The sequence below is a fragment of the Haemorhous mexicanus genome, chromosome 6 (assembly GCF_027477595.1).
Source record: "Haemorhous mexicanus isolate bHaeMex1 chromosome 6, bHaeMex1.pri, whole genome shotgun sequence".
In the NCBI taxonomy this organism is placed as follows: Eukaryota; Metazoa; Chordata; class Aves; order Passeriformes; family Fringillidae; genus Haemorhous; species Haemorhous mexicanus.
The window spans coordinates 21,578,013-21,598,441 of NC_082346.1; the positions used below are offsets into that span (position 1 = coordinate 21,578,013).

General features: G+C 41.4%; 1 protein-coding gene across 34 annotated transcripts in view; it reads left to right on the forward strand.

Moving 5' to 3' along the window:
* Nucleotides 1-20,429, forward strand: part of CD44 (CD44 molecule (Indian blood group)) — a 53,697-nt gene that overhangs the window by 12,128 nt on the left and 21,140 nt on the right. For 19 of the 34 annotated variants that reach the window (XM_059849208.1, XM_059849229.1, XM_059849233.1 and 16 more), the window contains exons 2-11: nucleotides 6,396-6,561; nucleotides 8,890-9,026; nucleotides 10,419-10,490; nucleotides 11,109-11,351; nucleotides 12,224-12,319; nucleotides 15,604-15,729; nucleotides 16,376-16,498; nucleotides 17,635-17,760; nucleotides 18,407-18,529; nucleotides 19,672-19,797. In XM_059849208.1, coding sequence (XP_059705191.1) covers nucleotides 6,396-6,561; nucleotides 8,890-9,026; nucleotides 10,419-10,490; nucleotides 11,109-11,351; nucleotides 12,224-12,319; nucleotides 15,604-15,729; nucleotides 16,376-16,498; nucleotides 17,635-17,760; nucleotides 18,407-18,529; nucleotides 19,672-19,797 — 1,338 coding nt within the window. The remainder of the gene's footprint in view (nucleotides 1-6,395; nucleotides 6,562-8,889; nucleotides 9,027-10,418; nucleotides 10,491-11,108; nucleotides 11,352-12,223; nucleotides 12,320-15,603; nucleotides 15,730-16,375; nucleotides 16,499-17,634; nucleotides 17,761-18,406; nucleotides 18,530-19,671; nucleotides 19,798-20,429) is intronic. The other 15 variants (XM_059849239.1, XM_059849240.1, XM_059849241.1 and 12 more) reach the window with 10 other exon arrangements.

Genomic DNA, 20,429 nt, shown 5'->3' on the forward strand with positions numbered 1-20,429 from the left:
CAACTGCTGAGGACTGAAGCATATTTCTTGTACTTACTTGCATTTTGAGTGACTCTGAGAATGCTTGATTTATTAATAGCACTACCCCCACACCCATTGTTTTAAAGCAGTAGCCAGGAGAGCTGTCAGTTAAGAGACTGGAGAATTTGGTCCGTCAGCAAACAGATCAGAGACAGTGACTGCAATGATCAGTAGGCAGAGTCACTAGGAAAAACAATTTAGAAGAAAGCCAGCAGCTTGAGCTTTGTCTCGCATCCCATTTCCAGTGTGCCCTCTCAGAAGTAAGACAGAAATGCAAGGAATACTTGCTAATTTTTGTTGGAGAAAGGAGAACCTCCCACAGCACTGTATCCCGCTCTGGCCCCTGTGCATACGTCCAGCCACATTTCATTTTTGCTGCAGAGATCCACGTCAGCCCACTTGGACCTCAAGGTTAGCATGGCTGTCTCATGACTTTTCAAGCAGTTAGCAGCACACAGGAAAGGGAGAAAGCTACACTCTAATTTGCTTTTTTAGACTGAATTACTAGGTACTGAAATATAACTGGGTAGTAGGAGCAGCTTAGGCACAACTTCAAAGAAAGTTCTGACTTTACACCTTTGGATGTATGGAGAGTCATCTCCACTTTCTTGTCACCACACCCAACTACTAAGAATACGTTGTCTCTATTTATAGCAGGAGCACCTTGCAAACATGCAGGTAAATCCCTTTTAAAGTGTTTTCCTGGACATTGCTGTCTTTCAAAAGCCAGGTGTGCAGAGAATTTTTCCCTCCCTGAATATCACATATCTACTAGGGTTATAATCATGTGGGGGTTTTCTCTCCCATTACAATTTTCAAGGCTTAGAACATTTTTCTATGCCAAACTGAAATGAAAATACAACATTTTAAAAATCTCAGAGGGAAACATTTTTCTGGGTTCCTTAAACCATCTACATGTATTGCAGCCATGTAAACATTTAAACTGAACTTTCTTAAATAATTTTTCTTTTATTTTGTGCAAATGAATTATTTGAATTTCAGAATTAAGGGTCATTTCAAACTGAAAAACAAACTCCTTATTTTGCTTTATTTAAGTATCCACGAGGGATACTTTGAAAACCAAAAACAGGGTTTATTGCCACTAAATCTGGAAATGTATTTCCTATAAATCATTGTAGGTTTCACAGCTTGGCAATACTCCAAGGAAAGGATTTAATCAGACAACTCCCAAGAATCTTTGAAGACTTACATTCACCGTCACTGTTTGGAAGAGCCTTGCTTGTGGTGCAGGTGGTCTATTTCTAGTTTTGTTTCTCTGCTTTCTTTGGAGAATGTTGGTTAGCAGAACCCGAATATCTTAACTGGAGGACCACAAAACCAGCCACACTTAATGATGATACATGTGGCTTGATCCTTGGCACTTTTGTGTTGGGATGGTAAAGGACTGCCGGCTTCATTCACGTGCATCTTGCAAATTCGACTTCTGAATTTTGATCAGTGTGTAGTCATGCCAGTTTTGAGTCCTATTTTCCCAGCACAGTTTTCCTTTCCTCATCACCCCCGAGGGATTCAAGTATAGGTGTGCTTTAATGATGTCGACACGTGTCTATTAGTGACTGTGGCTGGGATTAATGAATCATTTTACATAAGCTAGCAAACAGCTATCCAGTGGTTTTCATCACTGACTTGGGCTTTAGTCCAACTTCTGACATAAAGGTAAAAGCCTCTGTATCCTGTTACAGTTGCCTGGGCTGCATGTTGCTTGAGTGAAGTTTTTTACTAATAGACCATAAAAAAGGTAGAATGCTCAGCGAATAGTGCTTTCCAGGTCCATGTGTGTTGTAGTGTATTAAGTAATCCCTGAATAATATTTTTTGTACATTTTAAGTTCTCACAGATGTCAAAATGGCAGTAATCAGACTTACATAATATATACATTGACAAAATGTTTTGGATCCTATCCCTTATGAAATTTTGCATTCAGAGGCCATTTCCTCAAGTCAGAAATAAAATATGCATTCTTATTTAGCCATGAAGTAGCTTTTTTGAGAAACAACTAGAAAACCAGGCATAGCTAGAGATAGGTCTGAACTGAGAGACAAGATCTGGATTGTCCAGATCTCCTCAGATTTTAGGACTCATATGGCCCAATTCATAGATTTGCCTGAAGAGGAATAGTAATGACTAGGATTTTATTTTAAATATATTTTAATCTGTTTCCAGTGTGTTATTTTTTGCTACTTCATTACTAGCATGCATTTAAAGCAGGTGATAATATTCATAATGTAGGTATCAGTGCTAAGCTGGTGGTTGCTCCTGTTCAGAAGCGTCAGTACAAAATTCAATAATCTGTGATTATAAGGAAACAATTACACATGTGTGTCTGCCTAGAGCTAGAAATCAGTTTAATAAATCTAGAACCAAGTTCTTACAGTAAATGTAAATCCTGTATCTATTAAAACAAAGAGAATGAAAACTATATGCACTGTCAAACCTCCAGTTCTGCCCCTGTTGTCAGGCCCCAGTTTAGCACATCCTGGTGAGCTATCAATCATCTTCAACCACAAACTGAAAAGGAAAATCCCCACCAAAACATCCCCCTAACATTTCCTGGTTGCCATGCAATTCAGCGTGCGGTTTTACCAAGAAGTCTGTTAGCACGTACAAGTCTTACGCTTGCTTTCGCTCCGGTGGGCTGGGTGTTCGCAGATCCTACACCTGGTTTGCTTTCATGTATCTCTGCACTTACTAAAAGAACTGCTGCTTTTTGTTTCTTTTTTTTTTTCCCTCCAATAGAAGATGGTGCCCACCTTGAGAATGAAACCCCCAGGTGGTGTCTTGAAAACAATGAAAACTGGGGAGTAGTGCATGAGGCATCCATACAGTATACCAAAAATCTTCATGGAAAATTAATTCCAGTGGGAAGAGTTAGCGTGAGTCAGTGTTACTCATTATACATAAGGGTTGCAGAATCAGGGTGGAAATGGAAATTGCACCTGGTTTCTTACAGTGACAGTTTCTAACAAGCCTCTCCTATTAATTATCAGGGTGTAACTCACACTTCTCTGACAGGACAATGCTCTTTAGTCTGTGTGAGGCGATTCCACCCCACCAGTGGGCTCTAGCTAGCAAATTGTCTGGGGAACCAAAGTGATTTTGGCTGACAAGTGTTCCTTGAACCTGGTTTAAATACGTGAATGAGGATAGCAGAGAAAGGTTTGCGTGCAGCTGCTTGAGAGAGGGCACCAGAAATCCCAGCAAGGACAGGGAGAAATGTGGAAGTTTATGCTCTCCATCCTCTTAGAGCTCAGCACAGAGAGGAGCCCTCCATGGCTTTGGTTTGTGTCACCCAATCTCGTGCTCTGGGTGAGAGTAATGATTATGACAATTCAGACGTATTTCATACCATTTGCGTTCTTCAAGGGCTATTATTAAACAGCTGTAGCAAATCATGTGAATGAAGGAAAAGAGGAAGGATTGTGTCCTGTCAGGCCCCAAAGCCAGACAGCTCTAGGAGGGGAAGGAGGGAAAGTTTGCGTGCTGTTGGTGATTTCACAGTGAGTCCACTCTGAGTCAGCCCCTTTGAAGCTTCAAAAATGTTAAAAGGATCAGCAAGAGTTTGCTGATGAGTTTTACATTGCCTTGGCTCTTGGAACACAATAAAAATCCATCTTTTGCATAAGTGTGTTACAGCCAGCTAAGTGACATCATTATAAAATTAATGGATTTGACCTTCCTGCCCTATGGGAAAAGGTGAAATATGTGTTTTGATTTAAGTTTTCAGTCATGTTTCTTCCTTAATTCAAAATTACTCTATAAGCCTCAGAATGGGGAAAAAAGTTAAGGTATTAATTTAGTTTAGATCCTATAATTTGTTTTTGATATGGCATTTATTGGTGTGATTAGAATTTTTTAACTTAATTCAGTCAATGGTCCCCATTGTGTGAGACTATACAGTAAAAATACTGCATTCCCTGATAGCTCTGGGTTTGTGTTTTGTAATTTTTAAAATGTGGTAATTACTGCCTTCAAAGAATAGATTCTGAATTTACACAATTTGCTTAAACTGTGAAATTCCATGTGAATTTTGGTCTTCAGAAATTCCATACTGCTTTGGTCCTTTTTATGTACTCAGCTCTTCATGAGCAGAGTGTCTCTGCTGCAGCAGTGGTACTTTTGGAATAGTAGGCGTAGGAGATATCATCAAAGTGAAGACAAAGATGCTGTCTCAGCATTACTTTAGGGCACAGTGCCAACGGATTGGATGGCCTCAAACCCAGTTTTGAGAACTGGATTGCCACATTTTTGCCTGGGGTTTCCTGGACACCCACGTGATCTCCTCATGCTGCACAAGCCAGGCTTCCTGGGAGCTGTGCTGGGCTTTTTCTGCAGCTGGGCAGAACACGTGCCATCAGCCTGGGACCTCCCAGCAGTGTCCTGGTGTGCAGGGTCTACTCAGGCTGAGCGTTTCCATGGAAAATGTACACATGTGTAGGCATGCAGCCCACGGGTAGTTCCATTAGGCCTATCTGTGTAACTTTGTTAAACAGCAGAACTCTTAGTAATTGACTCTCTAAGTGGAATTCTGACCATGAGTGAATATCAGAGTGGTAATAGAGCATAAACTGTAGTGTTTAAAACCAGGAATGGGCTGAGGTTTGATGATAACTGAATTAACTCTAAACAAAAGTTTACTTCACTTTATAGTTCAGTGAATCTAGGATTAATTGCAATCAAATGGAACCCAAAGCAAGTGTATGTGCTATCTGCTTTCACAGCAAAAGCCTTTTAGAGATTAGCCTAGAATTATCAGAAAAGATGATGATGCTCCTAGAAAATTTATGTCCAAAATTACTGAGCTTATTACTTTAAAGTAATCAAGTACAACTTTGTGATCTTATCCCTATATTTAACACTGAGTCTTGGGCCTCACAGAGTATGTTTAGGAAGAGAGTATCAAGAAGGGGAAACTAAAGAGAAATTTTTTCTTGTCTAGGTCATTTATGCTTAATACAGCTACTGCCTGGACAACTTCTAAGACACTATCAGGCTATGAATATGAAATATTTAGAGCCAAAGGAGAAGTCACTTGCATGGCGGATGTGAGAGCAGCTCCATCCTAGCAGTAGTCAAGGAATGGCAGAATGGCCATACGTTTTTGATTGGCGTACGACAAAAAAATATTAAAAATACGAAGAACTATAATCAACAAGACTGTTAAACAGCTCTGAAATACTAATTGATTTTGTCTAAATTAATTTTTTTTTGTCAGCCAATATACTGGGGAAGGTAGAATTGTTGGAGAAGAGTTTTTTTCTCCCGTTCATTTTGTGGGAAGGCTATCCAAGTAAGAATAATGATTAATTCTGTTTTCTATGGTGCAAGCATTCAAGATGCACAGCTTTTAAGCTCCTTTGGACAAGCAAGCATCAATGCTATTGGACTCCTACCTATGCTGTGAATAGTGGTTGCATGACCCAGCTTGCCTTTAATCTGGTATTTTATCTCCTTGAGTGTTTCCTGTGAGCTATGGAAAGGAAAGTTCCTTGAGGTTTACACTGAGTAGATACCCTGTACACAGAATAACATTGATTTATGAATGGACAAAAGTAATTAAAGAAAGAGGGCATGCCTTGAATTATATAATTTGCTTTCACATTTATACTATAGAACAAAATAGACTGTCAAGCAAAAATCACCTTAGGAAAGTTCCTCATTATTTATAATGGGTCAATGTAAATGTGCATGAATTGCATTTTGTGTCTTTTAGAAAAACAGTTTTTATATGTCATCTTTTTTCAAATAGACAGTAAGGACACACCCTTTTAATATTGGAGAAGACTGGTCTATTTTTCCCTTTCTTGCACATGGAACTTCCATTAAAATTAAGATAAAAATGAGTCATGCTCCTCTTTGCACTGGAAATAATAGCTACTGCTACGAAGCGTGCTTTGCAGTTGTCATTCTAGTCTGGAGTTGCAACTGCTTTTTTTCTGTTGAGGGAAAGGTGGGGCAGAAGCACAATTAATTCACATTGCTTTGAAGTGTCCTGTTGTTTCCCCATTTCTCTCTAGGCACATGATTATTCTTATTTGTATTGATATTATTATTATTAACCCATTCTTCTGCACATTAGTGTTAATGGTACATTAATTGTCCTAGATACCCTACAAAATCATGTTGTATTGCTATTTTTGGGCAGGCTGGAGGTTTGGCTCATGCCTCAGCCCAAAGAGGGAAAGTATGAGAAAGGTGATTGAAAGTGGCAGTGCTTTTTTTGAATGAATTGGTACCTGTTACTTCTTGTGGGTTTGCTTTGAAAGCATTATTCTTGAAAAGAAATAATTTCCAGGTCTTCAGTGAAGCATTAGGAATACATTTTTAACATTCTCTTTCTTTTCTTTTGATAACAGAATTCAATGTAAGTTGCAGATACGGAGGAGTTTTTCATGTTGAAAAAAATGGTCGCTACAGTCTCACACGATCTGAAGCAGTTGAACTCTGCAGAGCTCTCAACAGTACCTTGGCAACACTAGAGCAGCTGAAGAAAGCTCACGAGCTTGGATTTGAAACCTGCAGGTAAAGAAACTCTTGAAAACATAGTATATCATGACACCACTGATGTAGTAATTACATTTGGCTTGTTGTAGATGCTATGATTAGCTAAATAAGTTATATTCTATAATGAACAAAACATCTTTGTGCGTGTGTGTTTGCTCTGAGTCCAGTAATAAGTAAGTGCTTAATGCGTACAGTTTTTACCATTTATTTTTTTAAAGAAATCACAACCTCACACAGATAAAATATAAAGACAACAAAAGATTGACAGCATAATGAGCTAATTAGGAAAATGTTCAGATCCTAGTGTGTCACTGAAAAATTGGTAACATAAGGATGTGGAAAGTAAAGACCCAGTGTGAGGTCAAAGGCTGAGGATGGTGTATGCAATGTATGGAACTCAGTCTTGCCAAGGAACAGTAAAAAGCAGCAAGAGGTACTGTGAGGGGTGAGCTGTTGGCATCCCAGTGAAAAAATGGCCCCAGTACTAGTGCATTCGTGTAATCTGTGAATGGAGATGTTTCAGATGACAGCTACAGTAGTTATTAAAAGTCCCTAAACCACGTTGTCAAGTGACCTAATTACCTGCTGTAATTAATGATGAATAGGGCAACAAATGTGGATGATACAGACTCCCTAGTTTCTCAAAAAATAACTAGACCAAGAGACTAGAAGTTACAGTAAACTTTTAATTCAAAAAAATCAAGTGAATAAAAATATGTGAGGCTGAACAATCACAATTTTCTTAGTGTTTCCGCATAGCAGAGGTGCTTCATCCCTCTGATCAACTCCATGACCCTCCTCTGGACTCCAATAGGTCCGTGTCCTTCTTGTGATGGGGACCCCAGAGCTGGACACAGCACTTCAGGTGGGGTCTCAGCAAAACAGAGCAGAGAGGGGGAATCTCCTCCCTTGACCTGCTGCCCACGCTGCTTGGGACACAGCCCAGGATGCGTTTGGCTCTCTGGGCTGCAAGCAGGCGCTGCTGGCTCGTGTCCAGCCTCTCATCCTAAATAAAGCGTAGGGGTAGAGATTTCTGTGCGAGCAATTAGGAGTATTCTAAACTATGGAAAGTATTTTCTAAAGCTAAAATATGAAGGCAATTGAAAGAAGAATAATTTTTTTTTTTCCCAGGGGCAAGATGTAATTTTTAATTAATGTTACGATTCCCTGATTAACAATTTACCAGAGGACAGATTTGGACATGTAAGCCATGTAGACAGGATTTCTTCCTCCCTTCCTTCTGGCCAACCCTCCCACACTATTAATTTCATTTGCTGATCCTGTGCTAGAAGTAGTCCTTGTCAGTAAGCTTTAGCTCTTATTAAATGTGATTAGGAGAGGGAAAATATGCTGCATATAACCATCCAAATGTGTGTGAATAAGATGAATCAACAGAACATAACACAAGTAGGTCAATATTGGTTTGTAAAGTGTCAGCATTATAAGCTTAGTTGGGAGTGTGAGTAAAGTAATTTATAATTCCACCTACAAGAGTTTCAGAATTGCACGTATCTGCACATTGGACGTGAAACTTGAATGATGTTCCCAGATAAAAAACTGCAAAGCTGTGACATTTACTCCTCCCTGATAAATCATTACTCTCAAGAAGTAAAGCAAAACCCAAACCAAACTGCAGTTCTTGTTACCATTCTATCACATCTCCAGTTAAATACATTAGAATCAATCAGGTGTTACAGGATTGCAAAACAGTAATAATGTATTGTACTTTATGTAATCACAGTTTTCACTGAATTATGTGAGCTCTGTGCACAATAATCACACTGTTCAACTGAAAGATACAGTAAGACTTTGTGGATGAATGATTCTTGCATTTGAATTTTTTACAAGGCCGTCGGTTTTTGCAGATGATGATGTGTATTGCAATCATTCTTTAAACTTTCTCGGTACCATAACTTGAGCCCTCAACATTTCTGTGTGAAATGTTTCAGTGTGTTATGTCAAAACAATGAACATGTGGATCCCTAAAGAATGGGAATTTAGTGTCAGGTAATACAAACTCACACTGAACAAAAAGTGCACTCACCTCCCTCACTTTCACTCCCTTGCTCTGGAGCCGATCACCCTAGCTAGCTAATAAGATGCATATTTAATTTAAATGGGTTTAGGTCTAGAAATTAAACACAAAATGATGTTGAGTGATGGGAGACTGATGTAGTTGCATGTGACAATGGAACACTCAAATGAAAAAGAAACAAAAAAGCAGCAAAACAGTATGAATAAATGCATGCACCTTTAAAAAATAATGGCTTCTTTGTGGCTTCCTAATGTTTGAGGTGACATCTGCTGTAGTAAGTAATATGGATTATTCACCTCTGTTCTTCACAGGTATGGTTTCGTGGTGGGGCATATTGTTATCCCACGGATCAATCCCTATCATCTTTGTGCAGCAAATAACACTGGCATTTACAGACTTTCAGCAAATACAACTGCTCGGTATGATGCATACTGTTACAATGCGACAGGTGAGGAGATGATTTTATGATGCATTTTAGAAACAGATTAACTAAAAATAAAATATGTAATCTCCTATTAAAGGTACTGGGATGATGACTTATATAATAAACATAGCCTGGTTTTCAGCTGAGAAGAAATGTATTTTGTCAGCCTCTAGAAGTGTATCTGTCATGTCAGCAATGACCAGTTTGTTATCTGTGTGTTTGGAGCTAAATCACATTTCTGGCCTTGGGACAAACTTTGCAGCTCCAGAACAGTTCATTATCATGGCTTAGTGAAGTGAACCACTGCCGCAGTGAATCTGAAAGACATAACTCTTGTCAGCCATTGCACTCAGCTGTTCTGTTCATGCAGACATGAGCTTTACAGCCAAGAGTAGTTTTTTGTGTTTTGGGAGTGGTGCCACCTGCAGCAGCTCCAAGGCCTGTGATGGCCATCCCAGGCCCACAGGCACGGCTGCTGCTCTCATTTGCAGATTCATTCAGTATTTGCTCAGGCAAATCTCCATTTAGACATGAGGCAGCTGGACAGCAACATGTGTCAGCAGCAGACTGTTTTCATCTAAGGTTTTGAACTTTTTAATAGTTGGAGATATTATAGCAAATTATTAGGAAAATGTATATAGTCTGTGACAAATGCTGAACACACTGTTTGAAAATAAAATCTAAACTACCTTCAAGGATCTTGAATTTCATTAGATTGTGACATTTGTAGTGGAAGCAGAGAGTTCTTGCAGAAAGTTGTAGGAAAAGTTCATCATTGATTTGAAAGCAGTAATATTTTTTTATTTTGCTCTTGGTAGTGATATAATTAAAAATCTCTGCATTGGCATAGTATCATGTGAGTTGCCACCGTCTGTCACTCACAGATGACTACAATGGTGATGTCCATCCTCTCCAGATCTTTATAACCCCTCGGAAGTATTGCTCCCTACCAGCAGTATGAGCAGGTAGCTCGTACACCAGCCCCAAGTGGGGCACTTCAGCCCACAGGAGCCAGCAGAGCTCACCGGAGCAGGGCACACGCTGCCTGTGCCGCGCCCTCCATGGAGGGGACAGAGTCTTGCCAGCTAAGAAAGATTAACCACAATGGCAGTGGGTCTGACTGCATTGAAACTGTGTCATAAGGCTGTTTTAACTGGCACTGATTGCAGACATTTTCTGGAATGGTTATGGAGATGGAGAATCTCGTTTTTAGCTGGCGGAACAATCTGGAAGTGCCCCACCTGGGAAGGTGGTACATCAGTGGTGGTACATCCAAACATTTGTTTGGAAATTTGCTTTCAGTCCTCCTCATCTGAAGCTGATGTTTTGTCACTATGTATAATTGATATAGGCATACACATGATTTTTTAATCCATTTTTTTCAAAATAATATTTTTTATTTTCCTTCTTTTACAGAAACAGAGGAAAAAACATGTGAGCCAGTTGTAAAAATAGATACTTCCTTACTCAGTAATCAGGATGAAACAGGTACTGTACTGATTAGAAAGACATGCACTTGCTCAATTTTTAGTAACTGGTTATCTTATTTTTACATAAACAATCAGTAATATTAAAAAAGCCAAGCCAAACATAAGAAAAAGAAGTTAAGAGATGTTCAGTAGAAATCACTTCACTTGTCTTCCCCTAAAGCCTATGGAGTTTGGTTTATTTCAGAGTACCAAACATTTTTTATATAGGTATTTGGCATTTTTGGCATCTCAGAGCTGCTAACATCCCTTTGACATAAAGGAATTTGCTTAAGACTGCAACCATCATACATCTGATTTGAGCTGTTTGTTAGAAAAGCTGCTGGAAGCTGAAAAAAGGCTCATAATAAATTATTTCTTCCAACTCTAAATTCTGATTGACTTTACAAATGCCAAGACATTATGTTAAAATCAAGTAGTTGGATAAAAAATAAGTGATGTAAGTCAGGCCCTACAAATGCAAAAAGATATAAATTGGCATATATGCATTAGACATATTTTAGTGATGTATTATCTAGGTTAGATAGGAGGGCAAAAGCAGGAGAACTGGTATATATATACTCTTTATTATAGCTGTGCAGCTCCATGACATGAGTTCCGTTTGATTCCGTTTCCGCAGTCATTGACAACGCAGATGGCTCTCGCTACAACCCGGACGGCACGCGTCACACCGGTGGAGAGTCCTCCACCTCGGGGGTGGATGATGAAAATGCAGGTAGTGGATCAACTCATGAGACAACTCCCATGGATGCCTCCATCAGCAGGTCCAGCCCCTCATTTTATGGAAGTCCTACTCCGGTCTCACAGCTGCCAGATCATTCCTCTGGAGGAGGCGAAAAAGGAATTTCTGAAAAAGACTATGGTAAGGACAATAGGTTGACACTAATTTCATGGGGCCCTGCCAAATACAAATTTCATATTCTTTTCTACTTATTTTATTTAATCTTTTTATGTTGCTAGTGTGACTGAAATTATCAGAGGTATGAAAGATTCACTCCCATTGAACATTAGGGACACAGATATAAGTCATCCTCTAAGTACAATAAAACTTACTGTGTGACCACAGGCTTTTTATCAAATCACCAATAAATTACCAGTGAAGGATACCAGTATATTGCGTCACTATTCTCAATACACACTGAAATTAATTAAAAAAAAACCAAGAGCATTAGGATTATAAAATTACTTTTCATTGGTGGTGTACTCATGGCATGCTATGCTTGTTTTGACATGTAGCTAGCACCATGAAAGGTAAATCCTAAGATTGTCTTGCTAAGGAACTAGGATCAGAAACATTCCCCACATTCCCCAAGGTGTGTGCAGTGTATTTCTGTTGGTTGCTGTTACAACTATTACCACCTCTGCTTGCATGCATAGTCTAGATTTTTGAACTAAACCTCAGAATATATCTAAGCAGAGGGGAATATGCATAACTTCACTCATTGCTTTAGAATCCCTGTCCTCATGTTGTACAATGAGATCTTGTATCACATAAAGAGCTCATTGCCAGAATGTTCAATATCACTGTAATACATTCTCCTCTTCAAATGATCTGTTCGGGTGATATCCTTTCTGTGTTAGTGAGATAAGCTTGTGTGGGGTCTGCACCTTTCTTCTCTCTTGGACCAGCAAATGAAGGAATGAAGCTTGCAGGGTGGAATAGTTGAAGAACTTGTGAGTACTGTATTGCAACTGAGCTTATGAAATAGTAATGATTTATCCATCACCATACAGATGATGGATTTCCATCTGCATCACCTGACATCACTTCCAGGACGGTGGCTGGTGATTTCCATGAAGGAGATGATGGACAGTATCCTGCAAGTACTAGTAAGATTTATGTTTCATAATAACTACATTACACACAGATCCCATTAAAAACTGCTTTCTTCTTCCAGAAGGGCGTTCTGGTAAGTGGTGAAGTATGCAACACCTCAAAAATTGGAAAGGCATTGAAATAGACTACTTTCTAGACTGGTTAAGTGGGAAATGAGCTTCACTCTCTGAGATAAGGGGAGCAAAATCATTTACAGCATGTTTGCTGCAATGCTTGTACCTGAGCTCAGAAAGACTGCTGCTTTGGGTTTTCCATAGCTGGTTTATCAGTTTATGAGGAATCACAAATTAGTACAACCTATTATCACTTGAAGTCAATTTATTTCTGAGGTAGAAAAGGATATTTATGTAGATTTGTGATGTTATTCTAATATATTTGTAGTTGTAAATGTAGATAACCCGTGTCAAAAGCCATGGCCTTGCTAACCAAGGCAGTGCTTTATATGGTAGCTCCAGCTACCAAGCCATTTGTGCACTGAAAAAACTAATTTCATCCTTGCTGTTGGCAATATGCATGAGAAAAAAATGGGGTCTGTGGTGACTCCACAGTCTTTGAGCACCCAAAAGAACAGTAGCCATCTTGTTTTCTTTGTCCTTAAATAGCTTTACGGAGTTGGAAAAACTGCTTGTGATATTATCAAATATGTAGTGCATAGCAGCTACAACAAATAAAAAGCTTTTGAAGTCCTATTCCACATTTTAAAGTGGAAATAATATACATATGTTCACACTAGTTCTTACGGTTAGAGTGATAAAGATCTTTCCCTCAGAAAATACAGTGAACCTAAAGGGAGAACATTTTAATTATACAGAGGAAATCTACAGAGGCTTGTTGTAGTAAACATCAAACTGATAGAAATAAAAGCTTCTTCCCACTGGCCCTTTTATTTTTTTTTCCCCATCAGGGGAATCCATGTTGCTTGATTGTCTGTTGGTTGCTGATGGTCAAATGGTCTGAGTGACTTGGAGAAATGGTGCCCTTGTCACTGTATTTAGAGGAAGAATGATTGTATGCATTACAGTTAGCAAAAGCTTTGCTAAAAGACATAAATTATTAAACCCAAACATCTTTTCTCAGAAGACGTGAAGATTGGTAACGCCTTATAAGTATGTAGACAGAAAAAGGAATATTGGGTTGATTTTACCCCCAACCTTGAAAAAAACTAGAGAATTTTCTGGTGCTTGTTTCCAGTGAAAGCTTTTGTTACAAAATGTTGCCTGTAAGGGATAGAGGTTCAGAAAATCCCACCTGGTAATAGTGGAGAGTTTGGTTGACTCTGGTGGTGATTTTTCCTACCTGTATGTTTGCTTTTGTGTGCACATGTGACTTAATGTTTCCTTGTGCTGGTGTTTGTGTTCCCACTGAAAAAAACTGTGCATTGTTTCTGTACAGGAAAGCTTTCTGTTTTCATTTTAATACTTGATTATCAAATGTATTGGTCCTAAATATGTACGTCCCTTCCTCTTGCTAGCAGTTCTGTCTCATGGGCAAGACTGTTTAACAGAGGGAAAACTGGAGATATTTAACATCTGAAAAGATCAAAGAAACTATGGAGCAATGTGATAAAATGTGTTAAGAATGAGAAATGTGTATCACAGAAGTGATAACATTGGCATGTTTGTTTACAGGGTTAGAATTGATAAAGGGGTTCTCTGGAGAGAAAAAAAAAAGATTATGAAAGTCATACTCCTGGGCTTTTCTGACAGCGCTGGCTGTTACCCAGCAACATCACTTTAACACAGAAGTGTTTAACTCATTTAGTTTAATTTTACTGCATTATAAAGGAATCAGTAACCTATCACTCCTTTTAGAAAGACATAAAGTATAAGCTGTGCATCCCTCTGAGAAGTCACCAAATATTCAGTAGCACAGGAAAAAATGACATGGAGAGCAGTCCTAAAAAGAAGGAATAAAGCCGTGTCCCAATATCTGTTACTTAGTTTGTATAGCAGTGCAGGCTCAGTGGAATATCCTGGTCACAATTTAATTTCCCACAGAAAGATCCCACAGACAGGGAAGTAGAAAATGAAGAAATAAGTAAAGAAAAGTATTTGTTGTATATCTTCAGATAGATGGCTGAAAATCAATCAATCAATCAATCTATCTGTCTATCTGTCTAATTCTATAGCATGCTAAAGTGAGAAACAAAACTGGTGGCTTTCCACTGTACTACCATTAATTTGTAAAGTTAATTTTTTTTTAAAGATATCTAGCTTAATCTAAATAATTCTGTGCTATGGTTTGAAATGAGCAATTTGCATAGCTCCTTGTTCTTCTGATGATACACATTCATTCTTTCTCTGGATTTGGACATTACTGGTAGTGTGCTCCATCAAGCTAATGGGCCAGATTAATACAACATCAGCACTTTACCATTGACTTTCTCTCCTCCCCAAAGAGGTTTTACTCTTTGTTATTAGCAAATTATGATTAACCTCTAGGTGTGCCATGAATCAGATGTAGAACTTTTATTGATTAATGAGCTACCTACATGAACAGTAACTCTGATGGATTTTTTTTTCTTCCATATATGATATACACATTTATATCTTTTTGCATACCAGTACCTATATGGATGCACATGGGAAGAAAAGGCTGTAGATTCTTGTAATTATTCAAAGCAGAAACATCTTTCCATTCAGAAATATCTATCACAAACATGTAGAATTTAATATTTGATATGCTATGTTCTGAGGAAATGTTGTGGATTGCTAATGTGATAGGACTAAAGCTGTGCCTCTCTACCTGCAATACACTAATGCCTACCTGGAAAGTGGTTGTGGTGTAAAAGTAGCTGCCAGCGTCAAGACAAGGGGAGTGCATGTGCTTTTTGAATGTTCTCAGTTCTGAGCTCAGGTTCTTGGCAGCATTGGCTTTTGGATACTTCTTTCATCTTTTGGTTTTTTGTCATCTTGGTGGATGTTCCTCATTCTGGGTTCTGTTTCCAAGACTATCTACTCTCTCCTGCTGTCAGAGCCGGTGAGGAACTCACTAACCTTATGGAAGGTGGAGGGGTGAAAAGCCCACAGGGCTTTTTGGTGGCTGCTCTCAAGGAAACACACTCTTTCCTGGCACTGCCAAAAGTGCTTGCATCTGGCTAGGCATTGGAGGAATGTAATGACAGCATGGGTTCATGCATTCGCCCTGCTCTCACGTCCATCTCTGGGCATGAGCGTGCTCAAGGTGCTGCTGCTGGTGGACTGGACTTTGCTGGAGGAAGAGTTGCTTCTCAAGAAGTAATCACAAGATCTTGGTTAAATGAGAAATGTCCTAACAGCTCCAGGGCCTCATCATGACAGCCTGGAGAAAACCACCACCCAAGCTTGGTGGAATGCGTTCCCAGACAACTGGTGGTGGTCGAATCCTGGAGAGAAGACGCAAGAACCCACGGCAGCAACCAGGGGTAAAGAATGCCGTGGCAAGAGGCTGCTTGGATTAGGGGCTGAATTACCAGAGAGCAGGACAGCACAGTGCACAAGCTCTAGGTGGAAGGGGGGATGGATATGTGGCATTTGTCACTGCTGTTCGTTGCACCGTGCTTGAAGCAGGAAAAGCAAAGTCCTGAGCTCCCTGTCCCAGGCTGTAGATGTGGTAGCAATAGAGCAGCTGTGCACACTGTCCTTGTGCCATGGAGGCATTCTGCCTGTCTGAAAGGGATGAGTATGGGAGTCATTCTGTAAAGCATGTACCTGGGTCTGTCTTTCTTCCTGTTTGGAAGCCGTTTAGGAGCAGGCTGTTCCAATGAGGACTTGTAGGGGAGAGGAAGGAAAGGTTTTCAAGCCAGTGCTCTGCTCTGCCTGCTATATGGTGTGAGCATGGAAAGGGTCCCAAAATGTATCTAAGAGCTCTAGAGGGGCAGGGCCATGGCAGAGTGGAGATCCCCTTGTGAGTGAAAAGGCCAGGAGCAGCTATGGTCCCTGGGAAGTACGGGGCTGTAAATTCTCCTCTGTGATTGTAAGGCTGTGATTTTGGGAGGCAGGAAAGCTGAAGTGCCACCAGCAGAAGGCCTTGTGGGTTAGGGCTTCATGGCAGATTTAACATCATCACAGCAGGTGTGACCTCCAGTGGCAGTGATTCAGATGATGAAGACTCTTCTGAGGAGGTTGTGCATCCCACAATGTTTCCAGGCTGGGGCAGGAGTGTGGCCAAGGATGAGACTGCTCCGAGTACGAGTAAGGAACTTCTGTCGTCTTTGGTTGGGTTGTTCTTTGTCCTGTCCTGCCTGATTCTCCTCCTCCTTACGTGTACATATATTGTTTGAAAATTGGATGATCTCATCAGCTCTTTTTCAAACACATCTCCCAGCTCAAAAAAAAGCTCAATTTTCAACATTTGGGTACCATATAGCTAAAAGCACCACCTTCTATTGATTCCTGAATTGTGTCCTCCTTCTCATTTGACTGGTGGATTTTCCTTGTGACTTCTTGGGAGTCAAGGACTGATTTCACTTTGGAGGGAATTTCCAACCTCCTTGAAGTGGCATGATTATTTCTCTTTGTCTACCATCAACTAGTTTGCTTGCCTAGCATGGTGCATGAAAAGACTGTAGATTCCTGTAGTTTTTCTAAGCAGAAATCTCTTTCCATCTGTAAATCCTGGGCATAAATCGAGGTATCCTGCTATTTGATATACTCTGTTCTGAGAATAGGCTGTGCATTGGTCACAGGATGCAAGTAAAGCTGCTCCTATCTCTCCATGCTGTACTGATGCCTAGTCAGAAAGGAGTTTCTGATGTGCATTTGGCTGCCAGCATCAGGTTGAGGGGAGAGCATGTGTCTTTTGAGAGGAATGGCCTCAGTTCTAATCTCAGGTCCTTGGCAGCATTGGCTTCATGGGCTTGTCTGTAGAGACCAGTTTGCTTCTGTGGGTGTGCTTATCTCTGGGTATTCCTTTTGCCTATCATGGATACTTCTTTCATCTTTTCTATGTGATTTTATATCATCTTGGTGCATGTTCCTCATTCTGGGCTCTATTGCAAGGACTATCTACTCTCTCCTGCTGTCAGAGCCGGTGAGGAACTCACTAACCTTATGGAAGGTGGAGGGGTGAAAAGCCCACAGGGCTTTTTGGTGGCTGCTCTCAAGGGAGCATGCTCTTTCCTGGCACTGCCAAAAGTGCTTGCATCTGGCTAGGCATTGGAGGAATGTAATGACAGCATGGGTTCATGCATTCGCCCTGCTCTCACATCCATCTCTGGGTATGAGCGTGCTCAAGGTGCTGCTGCTGGTGGACTGGACTTTGCTGGAGGAAGAGTTGCTTCTCAAGAAGTAACCACAAGATCTTGGTTAAATGAGAAATGTCCTAACAGCTCCAGGGCCTCATCATGACAGCCTGGAGAAAACCACCACCCAGGCTTGGTGGAACCCGTTCCCAGACAACTGGTGGTGGTCGAATCCTGGAGAGAAGACGCAAGAACCCACGGCAGCAACCAGGGGTAAAGAATGCCATGCCAAGAGGCTGCTTGGATTAGGGGCTGAATTACCAGAGAGCAGGGCAACCCGGTGCACAAGCTCTAAGTGGAAGGGGGGATGGATGTGTGGCATTTGTCACTGCTGTTCATTGCACCGTGCTTGAAGCAGGAAAAGCAAAGTCCTGAGCTCCCTGTCCCAGGCTGTAGATGTGGTAGCAATAGAGCAGCTGTGCACACTGTCCTTGTGCCTTGGAGGCATTCTGCCTGTCTGAAAGGGATGAGTATGGGAGTCATTCTGTAAAGCATGCACCTGGGTCTGTCTTTCTTCCTGTTTGGAAGCCGTTTAGGAGCAGGCTGTTCCAATGAGGACTTGTAGGGGAGAGGAAGGAAAGGTTTTCAAGCCAGTGCTCTGCTCTGCCTGCTATATGGTGTGAGCATGGAAAGGGTCCCAAAATGTATCTAAGAGCTCTAGAGGGGCAGGGCCATGGCAGAGTGGAGAACCCCTTGTGAGTGAAAAGGCCAGGAGTAGCTATGGTCCCTGGGAAGCACGGGGCTGTAAATTCTCCCCTGTGATTGTAAGGCTGTGATTTTGGGAGGCAGGAAAGCTGAAGTGCCACCAGCAGAAGGCCTTGTGGGTTAGGGCTTCATGGCAGATTTAACATCACCACAGCAGGTGTGACCTCCAGTGGCAGTGATTCAGAAGATGAAGACTCTTCTGAGGAGGTTGTGTATCCCACAATGTTTCCAGGCTGGGGCAGGAGTGTGGCCAAGGATGAGACTGCTCCGAGTACGAGTAAGGAACTTCTGTTGTTCAACTTTGGTTGGTTATTTCTTCGTCCTGTCCTGCTTGAATCTCCTCCTCCTTAGATATACATATATTGTTTGAAAATTGGATGATCTCATCAGCTCTTTTTCAAACACATCTCCCATCTCACAAAAAACCTCAATTTACAACATTTGGGCACCATATAGCTAAAAGCACCACCTTCTATTGATTCCTGAATTGTTGTCTTCCTTCTCATTTGACTGGTGGATTTTCCTTGTGACTTCTTGGGAGTCAAGGACTGATTTCACTTTGGAGGGAATTTCCAACCTCCTTGAAGTGGCATGATTATTTCTCTTTGTCTGCCAACAACTAGTTTGCTTGCCTAGCATGGTGCATGAAAAGACTGTAGATTCCTGTAGTTTTTCTAAGCAGAAATCTCTTTCCATCTGTAAATCCTGGGCATAAATCGAGGTATCCTGCTATTTGATATACTATGTTCTGAGAATAGGCTGTGCATTGGTCACAGGATGCAAGTAAAGCTGCTCCTATCTCTCCATGCTGTACTGAAGTCTAGTCTAAAAGGTCTTTCTGGTGTGCCTTTAGCTGCCAGCCTCAGGTCGAGGGGAGAGCATGTGTCTTTTGAGAGGAATGGCCTCAGTTCTGATCTCAGGCCCTTGGCAGCACTGGCTTCATGGGCTTGTCTGTAGAGACCAGTTTGTTTCTGTGGGTGTGCTTATCTCTGGGTATTCCTTTTGCCTATCATGGATACTTCTTTCATCTTTTCTATGTGATTTTTATATCATCTTGGTGCATGTTCCTCATTCTGGGCTCTATTGCAAGGACTATCTACTCTCTCCTGCTGTCAGAGCCGGTGAGGAACTCATTAACCTTATGGAAGGTGGAGGGGTGAAAAGCCCACAGGGCTTTTTGGTGGCTGCTCTCAAGGGAGCATGCTCTTTCCTGGCACTGCCAAAAGTGCTTGCATCTGGCTAGGCATTGGAGGAATGTAATGACAGCATGGGTTCATGCATTCGCCCTGCTCTCACGTCCATCTCTGGGCATGAGCGTGCTCAAGGTGCTGCTGCTGGTGGACTGGACTTTGCTGGAGGAAGAGTTGCTTCTCAAGAAGTAACCACAAGATCTTGGTTAAGTGAGAAATGTCCTAACAGCTCCAGGGCCTCATCATGACAGCCTGGAGAAAACCACCACCCAAGCTTGGTGGAACCCGTTCCCAGACAACTGGTGGTGGTCGAATCCTGGAGAGAAGACGCAAGAACCCACGGCAGCAACCAGGGGTAAAGAATGCCATGCCAAGAGGCTGCTTGGATTAGGGGCTGAATTACCAGAGAGCAGGGCAGCAAGGTGCACAAGCTCTAGGTGGAAGGGGGGATGGATGTGTGGCATTTGTCACTGCTGTTCATTGCACCATGCTTGAAGCAGGAAAAGCAAAGTCCTGAGCTCCCTGTCCCAGGCTGTAGATGTGGTAACAATAGAGCAGTTGTGCCCACTGTCCTTGTGCCATGGAGGCATACTGCCTGTCTGAAAGGGATGAGTATGGGAGTCATTCTGTAAAGCATGCACCTGGGTCTGTCTTTCTTCCTGTTTGGAAGCCGTTTAGGAGCAGGCTGTTCCAATGAGAAGGACTTGTAGGGGAGAGGAAGGAAAGGTTTTCAAGCCAGTGCTCTGCTCTGCCTGCTATATGGTGTGAGCATGGAAAGGGTCCCAAAATGTATCTAAGAGCTCTAGAGGGGCAGGGCCATGGCAGAGTGGAGAACCCCTTGTGAGTGAAAAGGCCAGGAGTAGCTATGGTCCCTGGGAAGCACGGGGCTGTAAATTCTCCTCTGTGATTGTAAGGCTGTGATTTTGGGAGGCAGGAAAGCTGAAGTGCCACCAGCAGAAGGCCTTGTGGGTTAGGGCTTCATGGCAG